This window comes from Pecten maximus, chromosome 16 (assembly GCF_902652985.1).
Source record: "Pecten maximus chromosome 16, xPecMax1.1, whole genome shotgun sequence".
NCBI classification, from domain to species: domain Eukaryota; kingdom Metazoa; phylum Mollusca; class Bivalvia; order Pectinida; family Pectinidae; genus Pecten; species Pecten maximus.
The window spans coordinates 18,192,725-18,211,164 of NC_047030.1; the positions used below are offsets into that span (position 1 = coordinate 18,192,725).

General features: G+C 33.8%; 2 protein-coding genes across 2 annotated transcripts; both read left to right on the plus strand.

Moving 5' to 3' along the window:
• Positions 1-368: 368 nt before the first annotated feature.
• On the plus strand, positions 369-7,068 carry LOC117344683 (nose resistant to fluoxetine protein 6-like). Its single transcript, XM_033907510.1, has 6 exons — positions 369-743; positions 1,164-1,389; positions 2,420-2,499; positions 4,598-4,688; positions 6,068-6,270; positions 6,800-7,068. The coding sequence occupies exons 1-6, from the start codon at positions 389-391 to the stop codon at positions 7,066-7,068; spliced, it is 1,224 nt and encodes a 407-aa protein (XP_033763401.1). The 5' UTR covers positions 369-388.
• Positions 7,069-7,381: 313 nt separating this feature from the next.
• On the plus strand, positions 7,382-18,191 carry LOC117345364 (nose resistant to fluoxetine protein 6-like). The gene is made up of 9 exons (XM_033908438.1): positions 7,382-7,475; positions 9,117-9,206; positions 11,240-11,408; positions 11,929-12,008; positions 13,354-13,476; positions 14,234-14,357; positions 14,843-15,029; positions 15,883-16,025; positions 17,361-18,191. Exons 1-9 carry the CDS (start codon positions 7,402-7,404, stop codon positions 17,481-17,483), a joined length of 1,113 nt encoding a protein of 370 aa, XP_033764329.1. The 5' UTR covers positions 7,382-7,401; the 3' UTR covers positions 17,484-18,191.
• Positions 18,192-18,440: the final 249 nt, after the last annotated feature.

The window sequence follows — 18,440 nt, forward strand, 5'->3', positions numbered from 1 at the left end:
GAAAAAAAGGGCTTGATATCATCACTGAGCGTGATCCGAGGTCATTGCACCTATGATGAAAGTATGATACACTGTTGACAAGCAGGTCAAACGTATATCAGGATTTTACTTCCGACCTACGCGGTTGTATGCAATGGTAATCGGGAACATTCGGCAGTTTCCGTAAACGAGATATCAAGTTGTCCCATGTATCAATATAATGCTATATATGGAATATATATCCGATGACCTGTACATGTTAAGATCATTATTATATCTCAACGTCCCAGATACTGACAAGTAGTTAGGGGTAACAAGGATTGTGCAATAGGTAATACACATGGTGAGTGACTCCTGACACTAACGGCCTATGTAATATATACCACCACACTTCAGTATAGATCTCGTCATGAACATAACTAATGTACGTAAGGGGAATATGTCTAACTTATTATTTCTCGGAATTTTGATACTGTCGTCCTGCGTCAATGCGGGTGGAACGCCAGACTATGGTAAAGCTATGGAGATGTTGAGAAATATGGCAAACAGCGATCACGCCAGAATGACAAGAACTACGTTAATCACTGAGCTGTTTGAGGGTCTTCTTGGATCGTCACAAACGTACATCAATAGACTCAAGGATGCTTTGTCAGTGGATATGACTGAAGTGTCGGGAGAAAACTTTAATATTTCCGAAGATTGTTTGAATGATGCAAAGCAAGTTATTATTGGTTTAGAAAGGAAGGAGCAATGGGCCATACAAAGTAAGTACACAAACGATTATTAGCTTAGAAAGGAAGTAGCATTGGGCCATATAATGAAAGTACACTATGGATCAAAGGAGGTCGAAAGGGAATTCCACATCCATACGCTTAGACAGTTTCACCCTTTGAGAGAAGCGTTTCTATTGGCTCCAATGGTTATCCTATTAACCTATAACATACCAACATGTTCGTTTATGGTTGCCAAACAAGGTCCCGGAGAAAATAATCTATTGGAGGAAGTCAAACATCTGGTGTTTACGCTAGACTAAGTATTTACTTGAACCATTTTTACATTGTCGTGTTATAACTCGGTAAGAGGAACGTACTCTCACCGTAGATATAATTATCGTTGGTTAACATAATTGGTGCATTTTTCAAATTCGTGTTAATAATATGCTAATGTTTTAACTTCCAAACAAGTGCTCGACGCCATGGCCAAGCCTCCCAGTGACATTCTGAGCGGTAACCTGTATTGGACAGGAGGTTATGAGGAGTGTCTGGCCGTGGAAGGTACGGCGTTTGTTAATATGACCAGTAATAATGGGCCGCGGTACCAGATAAACGCCAGACAGTGTCTCGGGGTCCTACAACTGGTAAGTCGAACACATCTACAGGATACAACCATTCTTATGCTTTACGTATTAATGTGTTATATAAATAAGTTTCATATCAAATTTACTTTTCGAGATTTATATTAATTAATGGACATGATTTAATTCCCTTAACTGTTTTTTCGATATGTAAAGGCAATCGGAACCCGATTGATAGAAAAGTTGATGAATTAAAGTTAAAACAGAAAAACCGAGAATACAAACATGGAAACTTTACCATTATTCTAACTCAAAACGAAATACGAAAATGCATGGTAATACTTGAACAATTAAGCATAATGAAAGACTTTTGAACCTCTTTTCCTTTTTGTGATAAATTGGATGACTTCAGAAAACAATAGAGAGTATATCAAATACATCTAATGCTTATTTCATGTTTGAATCTTTTAGAATAAATGAAATAAAACATACATAAATCCAAATCAATATTTAAACTGCATCAGTAGTTTCGTCCTTTTATATCACATCAGTGGTTATAGAGATAAAAGGAATTAGACAGGAAAGTAATAAACCTCTGGATATAAGCAAACGAAAACAAATCTAGACATGAAAGTGCTTTAATCCCTAAATATCACCAATACGATAATTTTAGGAATGATACAATTTATAAAGAACATTAGATAAGTACGTATAATCTGAAAAAAAGTTTCAAACACCTTTTATATATAAGAAAAAAAAAAAACTGTTTTTAACTTTTCTGAGTATACAGATAGAATATACAGTCGAAATATGTCAAAAATATGAAAATAAATAAGAAACCAAAAGCAAAAACAGAATATAACAGTGAACATGTGACGTCATCATCATTGTTCCTTGTTATGACACAATAGGTGGCGTCAAACAATTTGAATTTAGAGTTAATATAATTATGGTTATACACTGGATAACAAAACATATTTACAAATGAAATAATATATAGGACGCGACAGCACCAAGGCAGACAGTGGAGTCATCTTAACTTACAATAAAATTAAGTAAGAGAGAGACTTCAACTGATAAACTAGGTAATTTGCACCAAAATGTTTCAAATAGTAAGAATATCAATGACATGCTATGATATAACAGGGGAAACTCGGGGCGGTACATTGGATTTTGTGTGCCAAAAAGATGTAGTGTGGAGGACGCTAACAGGCTTGTTAACACAGGTAAGTAATCCCAAAATACCTTAATTGATTGGCCATTTTATACACGGAAGAAATATAGCTACGGGTCGATTTCACCATCATCGTTGTAGCTTAAATATAACATAAAATTCAATTCTCAATATGAAACTACTTCAATTGAACAAAAATCTGCTCTTAAATATTGATTACTAAGTACATGAATATTCAGACGTACCTTATAAGATCTTAGAAATCAATGATATAAAACCGACATGTATACGGAGTCATAACCATAAAAAGACCTATCAAACAATACAATATTTGAAGGAACTATAGATTTAAATTGAGTCCCCTGAAATGTATATGGATAATACGACCGGTATGTGTATCAGGGGGTTAATAGATCATGAAAGTTTCTAAGATAAATGGTATAGTGGTTTACATTTATATACAGTGGTATACATTTATATACAGTGATTTACATTTATATACAGTGGTTTAAATTGATATACAGTGTTTTATTACATTTTTACCACTGAAATATCAAAATTATTCATTCTATAAAAGTGATATTTTTCACTAGTGAAAAATATCACTTTTGGTGATTTGACCAATCAAATTAATGATTAGAAAATACCAAAATAGTTGACCAATCAGAAAGCCCGACATATATGTCAGCACCTGGACAGGGGAAACTACTTTTTTTGTTTACAAATTATCGCTGTAGGCCTAGTTAGCAAACGGGGTAGGGTTTTCGTTGATAAAAAATGTAATAAACAGAATATCTAACAGTGTCTTCAGTAATACCAAATATATTTCACGAGTGGGGCTAATATTTTGATATTTTTCACGAGTGCGCAGCACGAGTGAAAAATATCAAAATATTAGCCCCACTCGTGAAATATATTTGGTATTACTGAATACACTGTTAGATATCCTCTATATATGTTTTGTATACTGTGGTTTACATTTATATATAGTGGTATACATCTTATATACAGTGGTTTACATTTATATACAGTGGTTTACATTTATATACAGTGGTATACATCTATATACAGTGGTTTACATTTTATATACAGTGGTTTACATTTCTATATAGTGGTATACATTTTATATACAGTGGTATACATCTATATACATTGGTTTACATTTGTATACAGTGGTATACATTTATATACAGTGGTTTACATTTATATACAGTGGCTTACATTTTATATACAGTGGTGTACATTTTATATATAGTGGTTTACATTTCTATACAGTGGTATACATTTATATACAGTGATTTACATTTATATACAGTGGTTTAAATTGATATACAGTGTTTTATTACATTTTTACCACTGAAATATCAAAATTATTCATTTTATAAAAGTGATATTTTTCACTAGTGAAAAATATCACTTTTGGTGATTTGACCAATCAAATTAATTATTAGAAAATACCAAAATAATTGACCAATCAGAAAGCCCGACATATATGTCAGCACCTGGACAGGGGAAACTACTTTTTTTTGTTTACAAATTATCGCTGTAGGCCTAGTTAGCAAACGGGGTAGGGTTTTCGTTGATAAAAAATGTAATAAACAGAATATCTAACAGTGTCTTCAGTAATACCAAATATATTTCACTCCTGTGGCTAATATCAAAATATTAGCCCCACTCGTGAAATATATTTGGTATTACTGAATACACTGTTAGATATCCTCTATATATGTTTTGTATACTGTGGTTTACATTTATATATAGTGGTATACATCTTATATACAGTGGTTTACATTTATATACAGTGGTATACATCTATATACAGTGGTTTACATTTTATATACAGTGGTTTACATTTCTATATAGTGGTATACATTTTATATACAGTGGTATACATCTATATACATTGGTTTACATTTGTATACAGTGGTATGCATTTATATACAGTGGTTTACATTTATATACAGTGGCTTACATTTTATATACAGTGGTGTACATTTTATATATAGTGGTTTACATTTCTATACAGTGGTATACATTTTATATACAGTGGTATACATTTTATATACAGTGGTTTACATTTTATATACAGTGGTACACTAATAACCAAGGGAGTAATCTCTAATAGATACGTCATTTCTTTTCTCTTTTAGCGTTTTCCGTGTTCTCCGACACCTATCGGATCACTGGTATGGTCTGTCCCGAGGTGGAAACTGAGTATGACACAAAAGCCATCATCAGCTTGTAAGCGACATTGTTATCGGCTTCTTTCTGAAATATGTCAATTTGAAATATGTGACAGGCATCTTAGCAGATAAAATATGTGTAAGGCGTCTTGCTACATAAAATGCAATGTATGTTAAAAACATCTAAGTGGATATCATATATTGCATGCACCTTAGTAGATAAAATATAATACAGACATCTCAGCAGGTAAAATATGTTCCAGCCATTTCAGTAGATGAAGCATTTTACATACAACCTAGTACAGACTTCTATGAGATGGTAACGATCAATTACTGTTGGTAAGGTTATATAGTGACAATGTCATACAGTAAATATATTAACTCCCTAAAGAAACACCAACTCATACCGTGTAGTTTCTTCACTAAGTTTTAAAAAAAACTTCAGCGGGGTTCCCAAATTTCTGTCTTCAATGGCATGACGCTTAGAAACCGTAGCACATAATGAGGATACCTCAAATGCATTTTTTTTAGTGCGTTCAAAACATTGTATACGGAAATAGAACTAATTTCATAGTTTAATGGATATCACGATGGACGTTTCTGGCCATTCTTCAAAACCTGTTTCTGAATTATTACTGTATGCCACCAAATTGTAAAACGAATGTTTGATGTTTAAAATCACACAATGAAAGCAAGAAACAATTATACATGGAATGATAAAGACTGATTTGTGAAGTAATTATAATTATTACATTGTTTCTTTTAAACACTACACAAGCCAAAGTAAACAGACACATTAAAATGCAGCATTAAATACAATAATTCTTACGATACTTAAATGTTCTAGCAATCAAAGTGAGTGCTTCTCACTTTTCAAAAGTGGGCAAGATATTACATCCTATTGGAATTCACCAAGGGAAGGCAATTACTTTAATAATCAATCTATTTTTAGAAACACCCAATCAACCATATTTTATTTTTTGTACGGACGGTCGATATGACATTTTATCGGGGATCACGTGACACTATTTTAGCCAATCAGACTTTGTTTAAAAGTATGATTTTATAATAAAAATAGTTATTTAAGTATTTACAAAACAAATGTTTGACAGTTTAAAGAATATGTGAGATATATTACATAAGCTCAATAAGCATTTAACAGGTTTACAGAATACACATTATTTATTCAATAAATTCAAGAGAATTGTACAGTTTACATATAACATGTGTACTACATTACATAAATTCAACAGAAACAATTAAATTGTATGATTTATTCAATAAATTCAACAGAAATAAACGGTTTCATATCATATAGGAAATTCTACGAATTTAACAGGAACAATTCAACGTGTTTATATCTTGTACTTGGACAGGCACTAGTAATACATAATAGCAAAACCTGTTTTTTTATGTTTTTTATCTCTTTGTTTGTAGATTGATTTGCAGTATCATCGGTCTTATGATGGTAATTGGAACCGGATATGACGTAATAATCGTAAGACGTACGCAAAAAGAAGGGAATAATAATATCAGCCCTAACTCTCATACGACAGTTGATAACACAGGGGCTTCTCTAAACGAGAGTACCAGTCTTCTGATTAAATCAAAGTCTGATAAGGCGAAGGAGAGAGATCAAGGTATGTAACTTCAGTCAAATATTGTTCCGAATGTTGTTCCGGATGTTGTTCCGAATGTTGTTCCGGATGAAACCTTAACACGCTTCTTAGTTGTTCGAACAACATTTTTCTCCTCTTATTCAGTCAGTTTTACCCATATTATTTTATAAGCGATTGACGCCATGAATTTTCTTTCCACTGATTAACTGACGTCGATTGTTGACAACTGCACTTTGAGTTGATGATGGCTTGTTACTTCTTCATGAATTCTCACCCCTTTCTCATAGATTTTGTCCCCCTGTCTTCTGATACCGATGGTTTTCCATTCAATGTTGTTTGAATCAACTATTACCGATCATACTGCACAACAACATTTCCTAAAAATTGTCAAAATAGTTAAAATTTTGAGAAACAATGCAATCGTTAATTCAAAATATAACAAAGTTCTACAGGAGATAGTAAGAATACATATATATGCGCGCCTGCTCACTTTATAATTTTATTATGCCTTCTTGTTCCGTTTTTTATTCGTATTATAATTATATTTTAGGCATTCTTGTTAAAATCATAATGGCGTTCTCGGTGATGTCTAACGGAGAGAAGATTCTAAGTACCGCTCAGGGCGAGGGCAGTCTGACCGCTCTAAACGGCATGAGGTTCCTCAGTATATCCTGGGTTATACTCGGCCATTGTTTTATGTTTGCGCTGACCTCGCCTACAAGTAAGGATGACTTATTTCATAGGATATTCGGGGCGACGCGAATTTCTAAAACCGGATACAGGACAGTTCCTTTGTATTCTGATTATTTGTATTTCTAGTTATTTTTAATTTAACCAATCGCTAATGTAACTAACGAACACCTTTGTTTTCACTAAAGCACAAACGGGACGTTAGCGTTAAGGTTATAGTGAAAATAGCACTTTATGTAGGTATGTTTACAATATACTAGCACATGTTTTTTAATGTAGTTGATTTTTGGTCATGACAGCACGGTCTCCAATGTATCTTTTGACCGCAGGTAAATTGTACTTTTCAAAGTACGACTTCATGCAGATGTATATTTTTGTCCCCGTTTTGAGTTAAAATTACGATTGGATTATTTTTTATTATGAATTCTCTGTGTTTCAGTTAATCCTATTCGTTACTCTGAGATGGTATACCATAGATGGACATTCCAGGCGATTATGAATGCTCTTGTGTCTGTGGACACGTTTTTCACTATGAGGTATTCATAACTAGCCTATTTATTCAATATTTTGTTAAGATAAAATCAGTGTACTACAGCCAAATGTCACAGCAGAACAGCATTTGTTTACAAAATACTCTTGAGGTTGTTGCAGTATGTTATTTATTATATAACACTATTGTGACGTCATAAATAATTCATGACATCACACTAAATGCATCGTTCTTGTCGAAATTCGCCTGCCTTATATAGAAATTGATTTCAGAGTTTTCACTTACATTCTCATACTTATGAGTTATGTGATAAACATACTCTCACACTCATAATGTCATATAGGATTTATTCAGCTCGTTTGATAATTCAATAAATTCCCTATGACATAGTCACTCATTTAAGACCCTCATTAAGGTACAGGTCCATCCCGTTTTTCTGTTATGTGATGGTTATGTAGTTTATAAAAAGTTGTACACTCCTCAAACAATAAAACATTATGTACATTCTGGTTTACATATCTATAAAATGATATTCTTTATTTTGTCGATTTACTTTTTAAAAATCCTTCAGTTTAAACAAGAACTGGCCCACCATTTGTTTCCCGTATTTGCTGCATGTTGATGTTAGACATAATGCAATAGTACCAGACATACGGCTTTGTCTCTTCTCTAGCTTTAATTAGTTATTTACATTATACAGATAAGTCATTTAAAAAAGAACTTCCTATTAATTATATGTCACTGTAGGAGCAAAAAAGATTTGTTTTAAAAAGACAGATGACTAATGACTACATATAGGACCGATCTGATATACATTTCGGATTCTTAGTCTACTATTACAACCTCTTTATGTATTCCTTTGGTTTCCCAATCTAGTCTTTTAGTCAAGAGAACTGATACATCTGCTTGCCAGCCATTTATTTAGAGCTCGGAGGAAAAAAACAATACTCCATATGATACTAATGATATAAAGATATAATATACATAATTAATCATTAATTATGACATTTCCAGACAATATATAATCATATATGTATAATTGATATTTATTCGGATTTATTATTTAATCAGATCGATATCTAATATGTGATCAGATGTATAATAAACAAGTAATCATATCTATAATTAATAAATGTAATCAGATCTATAATTGATATGTAATCAGGTCATTAATAAAAATGTAATCAAGTATATTTCTAATATGTAATCATACCCATAATTTATGTGTAATCAGAGCTATAATTAATATGTAAACAGAGCTATAATTGTATGTAATCAGAGCTATAATTAATATGTAATCAGAGCTATAATTGTATGTAATCAGAGCTATAATTGATATGTAATCAGAGCTATAATTGATATGTAACCAGAGCTATAATTGATATGTAACCAGAGCTATAATTGATATGTAATCAGAGCTATAATTAATATGTAATCAGAGCTATACTTAATATGTAATCAGAGCTATAATTGATATGTAATCAGAGCTATAATTGATATGTAACCAGAGCTATGATTAATATGTAAACAGAGCTATAATTAATATGTAATCAGAGCTATAATTAATATGTAATCAGATCAATAATTCATATTAAAAAATATATATTATCAATATGTTATCATATCCATAATTAATGTGTAATCAGATCTATATTTAATATGTGATCATATTAATAATTCATTTCAGCGGTCTGCTGTTAGCCTATCTGTTTTTGAAGGATATAAAGAAAAACGGGAAAATGAACTGGCCGTTATTCTACTTTCACAGATTCTGGAGGTAACTTGTATATGATATTATCGTTACCTGCTATTGATTGTTTTACGCGAACTCTATATTCTGTTCTCTATAGTACCGTGTTAGCAATGGTATGTTATGGTTTGATCAATTATCTATTGTTTTAGTATCTATTGTTATAAAAATATCTATTGTTTGAACACATATCTATTGTAATAATACAATTATTAATTCGAACATATAGATATTGTTGTAACAAACATATATTACTTGAAAATATATATTTGTATTGTTTTAAGACATATCGATTGATTGGACATATATCTATTGTTTGAACATTGATATAATCAAATTAGTTAGATAATTATTTATATATTCATATAATTTATATATATATTGTTAAAACTCATATCCTATGTTTGAAACATATCTATTGTTCGAATATCAAGTTCATATTGTTTTAATATTCTCTAAAAAAAAATAGGATTTGTAGAAAAGATGCAATTAGATTAATATATATCATATATCTTTAGTTTTTGGTGATTGTGGACATGGCTTCGTCACCAAGAGGTTACCACCCAAAACTAGGTTTAGGGCCTCCTCAAATAGATAATTATGCGACAAGATCTGTCACTCATCTATATACAGAAAGGACACTGTGGACAGTCAACATGTTTATAAGCTGTAAGATATCTATTGTTAGGGCCTTAAACCGGCATTTACCGTTAGAATAGGTATCCAAGGTTGGAACACGTAGCTTTTGTTTGGATACGTATTACATTTTTTAACATGTATCAATTATTTTAATAGGTATCTATCGTTTTAAGATGCATTGATTGAATGAACTGATATCTACCTTGTGAACATCAATGGTTTCGTTGACCTAGGTTGATCCCGATCGATATGACATTGTTTGAACCCTTACGCAGTGGCAGACTATGTTTCTGCTGACCTAGGTTGATCATGGTGATGTGAAAGTGTTTGAACCTCTCTCCAATGACTGACTCTATTTCTGTTGACCAAGGTTGACTCTGATCTATGTGACATAGTGTGAACCCCTCCCCATTGACTGACTCTATTTCTGTTGACCAAGGTTGACTCTGATCTACGTGTGATAGTGTGAACCCCTCCCCATTGACTAACTCTATTTCTGTTGACCAAGGTTGACTCTGATCTATGTGACATAGTGTGAACCCCTCCCCATTGACTAACTCTATTTATGTTGACCAAGGTTCACTCTGATCTACGTTTGATAGTGTGAACCCTTCCTCATTGACTAACTCATATTTCTGTTGACTTAGATTGACCACGATATATGCGACATTGTGTGAATCCCTACCAGTGATTGACCCTATCTATTTTAGCCTTGGTTGACCCCGATATACATGCTAATGTGTGAATCCTTCTCCAGTGATTGACCCTATCTGTTTCAGCCTAGGTTGACCCCGATATATATGCCATTGTATGAATTCCTACCAGTGACTGACCCTATCTGTTTCTCCCTAGGTTGACCCCGATATATATGCAATTGTGTGAATCCTTCTCCAGTAACTTGGGGCCGCGGGGGCCGAGAGGTTAAGGTGTCCCGACACTTTATCACTAGCCCTCCACCTCTGGGTTGCATACGTGTGGCAGTTGCCAGGTACCGACTGTAGACCGGTGGTTTTTCTCCGGGTACTCCGGCTTTCCTCCACCTCCAAATCCTGGCACGTCCTAAAATGACTCTGGCTATTAATAGGACGTTTAACACAAACAAACCAAAAATCAATCCAGTGACTGACCCTATCTGTTTTGGCCTAGGTTGACCCCGATATATATGTCATTGTGTGAATCCTTCTCCAGTGACTGACCCTATCTGTTTTGGTCTAGGTTGACCCGATATATATGCCATTGTGTGAATCCTTCTCCAGTGACTGACCCTATCTGTTTTGGTCTAGGTTGACCCCGATATATATGCCATAGTGTGAATCCTTCTCCAGTGACTGACCCTATCTGTTTTGGTCTAAGTTGACCCCTATCTATATGCCATAGTGTGAATCCTTCTCCAGTGACTGACCCTATCTGTTTTGGTCTAGGTTGACCCCCATCTATATGTTGGTGCTGATGATTGAAGCTACTTTAACCAAATACATGGGAGGTGACGGCGGTCCAATGTGGCAGCGAGAAGGAATCGATACCTTCTGTGAGGATTCTTGGTGGACAAATCTTCTGTATATCAACAACCTAACTAGTTTAACTAAAATGGTAAAACACAGTCATTGTCTACAATTTTATCCAATTAACATCTTATCATTCGCATTATAGCACGAAGTCGTCTTTATGGCGAATGATAGCTTATGGTATCAGCAAATAAAATTTCGTTATTTTACAACACTTGCGAAACAAATTATTTCACCTTAACTGATCACCCCTGGTTGTCAAGAAGCGAGGGACGTTACTATGGGAGAAAACCGGACTACACTGAGGAAACCCACGTGGTCAGGGATTCAACAGAGTGAAGGGCGACTGTGTAACCAAGGTCACCTCGGCGCACCTTGTCAATTTATATGTGTATTCTTTCTGTTCAAAGGAATATAGATTTGGATGATATACATATTCTTTACACACAAAAGATAATGAAAATCATTTTGTTTTAATGACAATAGATTTTTTGAAATTTGATAAAACGGGGAAAAGTATCCTTATTTAGAAGTGAGTATCGTTTTGATTGTATACAATTGTACTTATATATTGGTGACAAGGGATGCCGTGTTTTATTCCCCAGTGTATGGGCTGGTCTTGGTACCTGTCGAACGACATGCAGTTTTTCGTCATCAGTCCACTCCTACTAGTACCACTCTACCGGTTTGTATCATCATATTCTGTGATTTTATAGTTTAGTGTTCAATTATCTTAAGAGCTAATGCGCGGTCATGATATAAATTGTGACCATGTCAGTGTGTGCAACATCATACAACAATAGTGTTTCACAAATTCTCTACGTATTGCTCCGGAAGGATATACATGAAAAATATCCTTTAGTGTGACAGTAAAAATTGCTTTTAAGAATTGGTTTTTAATACTTAAATTGCACAAGCACATTTGTTTTCAAAGTCACTTAATTTCAAAAAATAATATGTTACCATGCAGGGATGCATAATTACTCTGAAAAATTACAATTGCCTTCCTAATTCACAAAATATTTCATTAATCATGTATCATTCCAAACATCACTGGCGAATATAAAAGGAGTACAAAGCAGTTGTATGTTGCAGTTTTATATAATAAATGTTAGTTGTTAGTTGTTAGTGTAATATTTTACTAAAATCTCTTTAAAATGCTTTTAATCTGTTTCGTATTTACAGTCCTTTCAAATCCAACAAAACTGTGACAAGTCAATCAACTGGGAATTATTTAAACAATATGACGTCACAACCATACGGTTGTCAGCTGTCTGGCACAATTTAAAACATAATTGGCGTCACATGTGTGATTAAGTAAGACAGTTGCTTACCCTTTTGGAACTCTCTATAGTTTGTTCTTGTTCTAACGATTTTGAATTACGATTTCGTCGACATTATCTCATTAATAATTAATATTGTACATTGTATATCGTTCTAAACAAGACATTGTTGACCACTTTTATCTTTCCAATACCAATAAACCTTCAGCGCCTGGCATCCTCCTCCTAAATTTATTAAAGAGTTTCTCATTTTTATATGAAACCTCTCCACATATCATTCAATAAATTTATTCCCACAGCCATTCTTCCTAATGTATTGGGGAGTGCTTATATAAAAACTATAGATCGTTATAATTTGTTTGAAACATGATATTTAAAAAGTGTTTTAAATGCATGATAATTTATTTATCTAAACATCGAAACATATTATTTCTAAATAAGATCAATCAAGTTTGTTTACCTATAGATTCGGCAACCTACCAATCATGAGCGAAACCTGATGCAATATCTAAACATTTATGTAAAGGAAGCAACAACAAGGTTGTTTGGATGATATTGGTAAAGTTTTCGAGGGTTCGCATGATGGGTTGAAGTTTAAGCAATATTGCATAAATGATAATTGATATACTGAGCATGGTTTTCATCTTATCTGAGTAATAGGAGACATGTAGAGAGTAGTCTTGGATGGATTTAGATCCAACTGGAAAACGTTTATAATGTTATTGATATTCTGTTGTTTATTTTCAGTAAAAAGTTCGTAGGCCTGATAGTATGTGTGGTAGCATTGTTTGTATCACTATTGACAACGGGAATACTCAGTACTCATAACGAATGGGCTACTTCCCCCCTGATACCAGGCATGTCACAAGCGTAAGTAACACTGTCTAACTCATGTGGATTATAATGGTGACGTCATCTTTTGACGAGAAGTAAATCCCTGCAAGTTTAATGATTGAGATAATATATAAGCAGAAAGTCCAATCACACAGGTATCATGGTTACAATAATATGTTAACTGTGAGTCCATTTTCAATGATTACGATATTTCGTTAGCAATATAAGTCAATATTGAATAATTACGATATTTTGTTAACATCAAATTATTGTTTGATTATCAAGATATTTCGGTAGCAGTAATTCAGTGTTAATAATTACGATATCATAAGATATAATTACGTTAGCATTGAGTCAGTAATTAGTGATTGCGATATTTTTCTAGCAGTGAGCCAAATTTCTACTTGTTTGATTATTACGATGTTTCGATATTCCGTTAGCATTGAGTCAGTGTTTAATTATTTCAATATTCCATTAGTATTGAGTCAGTGTTTAATGATAATTCGATATTCCGTTAGCATTGAGTCAGTGTTTAATGATAATTCAGTATACCGTTAGCGTTGAGTCAGTGTTTAATGAATATGATATTTCGTTAGCAGTGAATCAAAGTGAAAGGATTACGATTCTTCGTAAGCAGTGAGTCAATTTCCTAATTCATCATAAATGGTAATTTATCTAAAATCAACTATAGCAGTGATATTATTATCAAATGAGTGCATGGTTAGTGGAACTACTGTTTTGTTAAACGTCCGGGAGGTTTATATATGTAATATATATTTTGTTTTGTTAACAGACAGTCAGATTCCTATAATAACGATTACTACGTTAAGCCCTGGTGTAGGATCAGCCCGTATATCGTCGGTATATTAACCGGATTCGCTCTCCATGAGTGTGAATGTAAATTCAAACTCAACAAGGTATGATCGTATTTGTTGTTTAAGATAATTTTCAAATTTTCTTTGAAAACATATGAGTTCTCAATGCAGCCCTGGTAAATACTAGCCGCATTATACCGCATTGGTTGAATCAATTGTTATTTAAATGGTGGCGTCTGTTGTAATTCCAATGGTTGAATATGATGTCATTTCAGTTGTTGAATATATTGTCATTTCGGTGTGTTAGTCTACTGCCATTTCAGTGGTTGAATATACTGCCGTTACAGAGGTTGAATTTATTGTCATTTCATAAGCTGAAATTCTTGAAATTTCAATGTTGAAATGTATTGTCATTTCAGAGGTTGAATCCAGTTGTTTCAATGGTGGATCTTATTGTCATTTCATTGGTGAAATCTATTGTCATTTCAATTGTGAAATTTATTTGTCATTTCAATGGTGAACTTTATTCTCATTTCACTGGTGAAATTTATTGTCGTTTCAGTGGTGAAATGTATTGTCATTTTCAGTGGTTGAATCTGCTGTGTTGGTTGGTTGCCGCTGGTGTCGCCTGTTCTGTGCTGTACGGATTGTATGGGGCGATTACCGGCTCGTCTATCAGTGTACCCGTGTCTTCCCTATACAACACTGTGAACAGAGCCGCATGGGGAGCATGTGTCTGCTGGGTCATATTCGCATGCGCAACAGGAAATGGGGGTACGTTCAACGGGAATCCATGGCGATATGCATGTACCCTGACGTTTTTGCATGTTGTCGGTCTAAATTCCAGATGTATTTATCTGCATTATGTAAAAGAGTTTTTCGGAATCTGAACTAGAATAATATTAATCAAGCTCATTCAATGTTTTATTTAAGTCACCTAAGCCGAATGCTCATGGTGACATATTGCAATGGACTTTAGTCCGTCGTCTTGCGTTAACTTTTTCTGTTGAACACGATAACATGAGTAAATATGAACGGATTTCATGAAACATTGTATGCAGCTTTATACCAATAATATCTCAGACGAGTTTGACAATCGGGCAGATTCAGTTGTTACTTGCAGAATTATGGTCCTTGTAGTTGTGTTGTCATATGGCGTTGTAAATACGTTAACACGAGTAAATATTAGCGGATTTACATGAAGCTTGGTATGAAACCGTATAAATGTGTAACTCACAGAGTTAAGGCCCTTTGTAATTTTATTGCCGTTAGATATTGTGAACATGTTGAACTTGGTTTGATATGAACGGATTTTCATAAAACCCGGTATGCCGTCTTATATTGATAAGATCGCAGACTGGTTTGACAATAGGGCCAGTATAACTTTACTTACAGAGTATAGTCCATTGTAGTTGTATTGCCATTGGATCCAGCGAACACGGTAACTTGAATAAAAACGAACTGATTTTCATAAAACAAACTTGGTTTGCAGCAATATAGCAATATTAGCTCCAACAAGTTCACAAAGGGACCGAGGTGACCGTAACTTAATATTCTGGCCCTTTACAGTTTGTTTGGAAATCCTAATTGTCATTTATTGATAATATTTGGTTACATTTTGTTACAGGTTTTGTGAATACCCTTCTGTCTTGGAAAGCGTTCGTGCCACTCAGTCGTTTGTCGTACGCGGCTTATCTTATACATCTAGTGTTTATCACCGTCATAGTGACTAAAGAACAATACCCCACTTATACTTCAGTTGTCAACCAGGTAAGATTCATTTCAATTGTCAGCCAGGTAAGATTCATTTCAATTGTCAGCCAGGCAAGATTCATTTCAATTGTCAGCCAGGTAAGATTCATTTCAATTGTCAGCCAGGAAAGATTTACAGAGTATACTATACACCACTTATACTTCAGTTGTCGGCTACAGGTAAGATAAAGATAAATTGTAAGCCAGGATATATACACGGAGTATAATAAGCCCCACTTATACTTCAATCGTCAGCCAGGTAAGATCTACAGAGTATAATATACCCAACTTATACTTCAATCGTCAGCCAGGTAAGAGAGTATAATATACCCTACTTATTCTTCAATTGCCAGCCAGGTAAGATATAATGAGTATAATATACCCTACTTATACTTCAATCGTCAGCCAGGTAAGATATACAGATTATAATATACCCAGATTATACTTCAATCGTCAGACTGAAATAAAATACTGCATGATACAAGAATGTACTTGTTTTCAAAGTAATTAAGTAAAACTACTGATTAATTAACCCCCGTAGAAAACAGGTACCAGCACACCGTATTTGGAAAGAGTGTCTTGTCGTTAGTAATTATTTATTTTTCTACTATAAAAGGTTGAACAAAGGAAACACGAGTAAATAGCAGTAGCTTTTGTACAATACTATGAGATTGCAGGTGGTAGACACTGCTTGTGTTCTGCCATAACCTCCATTCCACGTGTCAATACATTTTAATAATAGCATGATTAAGAATATTAACATGTGTGGGTTTTTTTAATTTAATACTTAAAATCATGAAAATTGAATATTGAATTATTTTTCCGCCCAATTGAGATTTTGACATTACTTTCGACTTATTTCGAGTTTTGGTCGCCTCCCATTATCTACATATTATGCGCTTATCATCTCTGATTATTTTTATATAAGGACAAAACTGTCGAATGATACAGATTAATTCATTTTGGCTCTACTGTATGTTACTCCTAGTTTGTAATGAAAGGTACTAATATCCCGTGAGTCCTTTGTCCCATCCTTAGTAACAACTGTCAAAAATATGTAAAACTGCATCACTCAGCCAGCTGTGGTGGGACACTGATGATAGAGGCCACAAATGGGGAAATCCAAGAAATCCAAGACAATCCAAACATTTCGACAAATTTTATTGACAAGATGTTTCAGTCAAACGAACTGAACAGCAGGCAATATTATATAATTCATTTCACAAGTGACTAGAGTGTTCGAACTACGCAGTTGACAATTTAAACAGTTATTTTTAAAATGAAATGTAGGAGATGCATTTATGATAATTTCAACAAAACTGATAAAACCATGCTACCTTTTCTCTGTTGTAGGTGATATTCTTTCTCGGGATTTTGGTGATAACATTCTTAAGTTCCTTCGTCGTGTCTCTCGCGTTCGAGTCTCCGATGATGGGGTTGGAAAAGGTTATATTTCCTCGAAAGAAACGTAACTAATAACAAGTGATGCGCTACTGACTCTGAGACGGTTAGATGGTCGGAATTAAAACAGAGGCTTTGGATTTTGTTAAAATGAACCTGAACAACATTTGTATTACCAGAGGTACCATTAACAAATGTGACAGTGCCTTGTGTTAAATTGGGCGGACGTTGTTCCTTGTATTAATTGTGATCTGATGTGACACAAACTAACATGATATTACCGGACACTGTAAACAAGACAGACAATAAAACGTAATATCTCTCAATGGTTCAACATGGTTTCTGTATCAACATAATGTTTCGTGGAGAATAGAGAGCTTATCATGAGATCGTCTGATGGGAAAAGATAATGAAAACGACAAATTTGTATGTGCATGTAGCGCTAACGAAGATGTAACATAATGGCAAATGTGCAAAAGTTTACAATGTCAGAATTGTTCAAACATATCTCATAACTACCGTGTTTTCATGCGCTATGTCACATTTTATCATAAACATTGATGACACCCAGTGTAAATCTGATTGGCTGCAGGTTCCAAATACTCAAATATGATAATAATTTCAAGATAACGGTTGCTTTGTGAAGTCATCATAGAAACAGGCCGTGATTAAAAATGTCTAAATATTGAAACAATTTTAGATTTCATAATGTTACGATCAAATAGTGATTTCACATATATTTACAAACATATCATTAGTATGATATAATAAAGAATCAGAAAAGAATACCGATAGATACCATACTAATCACTGAAAATTGATTAAAAGCGGGCAAAATATTTACAAAAATATACGTTGGTATGGATTTTCCTGAAAATGTATAGGAGAATAAGATCGAGAGTTCCAGAAGGTTAATAGTATGTATAGACAACACCCGCTATGCAAAGCTAAGCCTGGGTAGGACACAACTAAAAAGGCGATGACAACGGAACCGCTTGACATATCGACCAACATCAATCACGTCTTTATATC

Bases quoted from the DNA above. Each gene is read 5' to 3' on its own strand.
- LOC117344683 (XM_033907510.1), top strand. From the start codon at position 389: ATGAACATAACTAATGTACGTAAGGGGAATATGTCTAACTTATTATTT. The intron at 744-1,163 runs GTAAGTACACAA...CTTCCAAACAAG, and splicing joins GGAGCAATGGGCCATACAAA to TGCTCGACGCCATGGCCAAG. The intron at 1,390-2,419 runs GTGTTATATAAA...ATGATATAACAG, and splicing joins CTTATGCTTTACGTATTAAT to GGGAAACTCGGGGCGGTACA.
- LOC117345364 (XM_033908438.1), top strand. From the start codon at position 7,402: ATGGTATACCATAGATGGACATTCCAGGCGATTATGAATGCTCTTGTG. The intron at 7,476-9,116 runs GTATTCATAACT...AATTCATTTCAG, and splicing joins GACACGTTTTTCACTATGAG to CGGTCTGCTGTTAGCCTATC. The intron at 12,009-13,353 runs GTTTGTATCATC...GTTTATTTTCAG, and splicing joins CTACTAGTACCACTCTACCG to TAAAAAGTTCGTAGGCCTGA.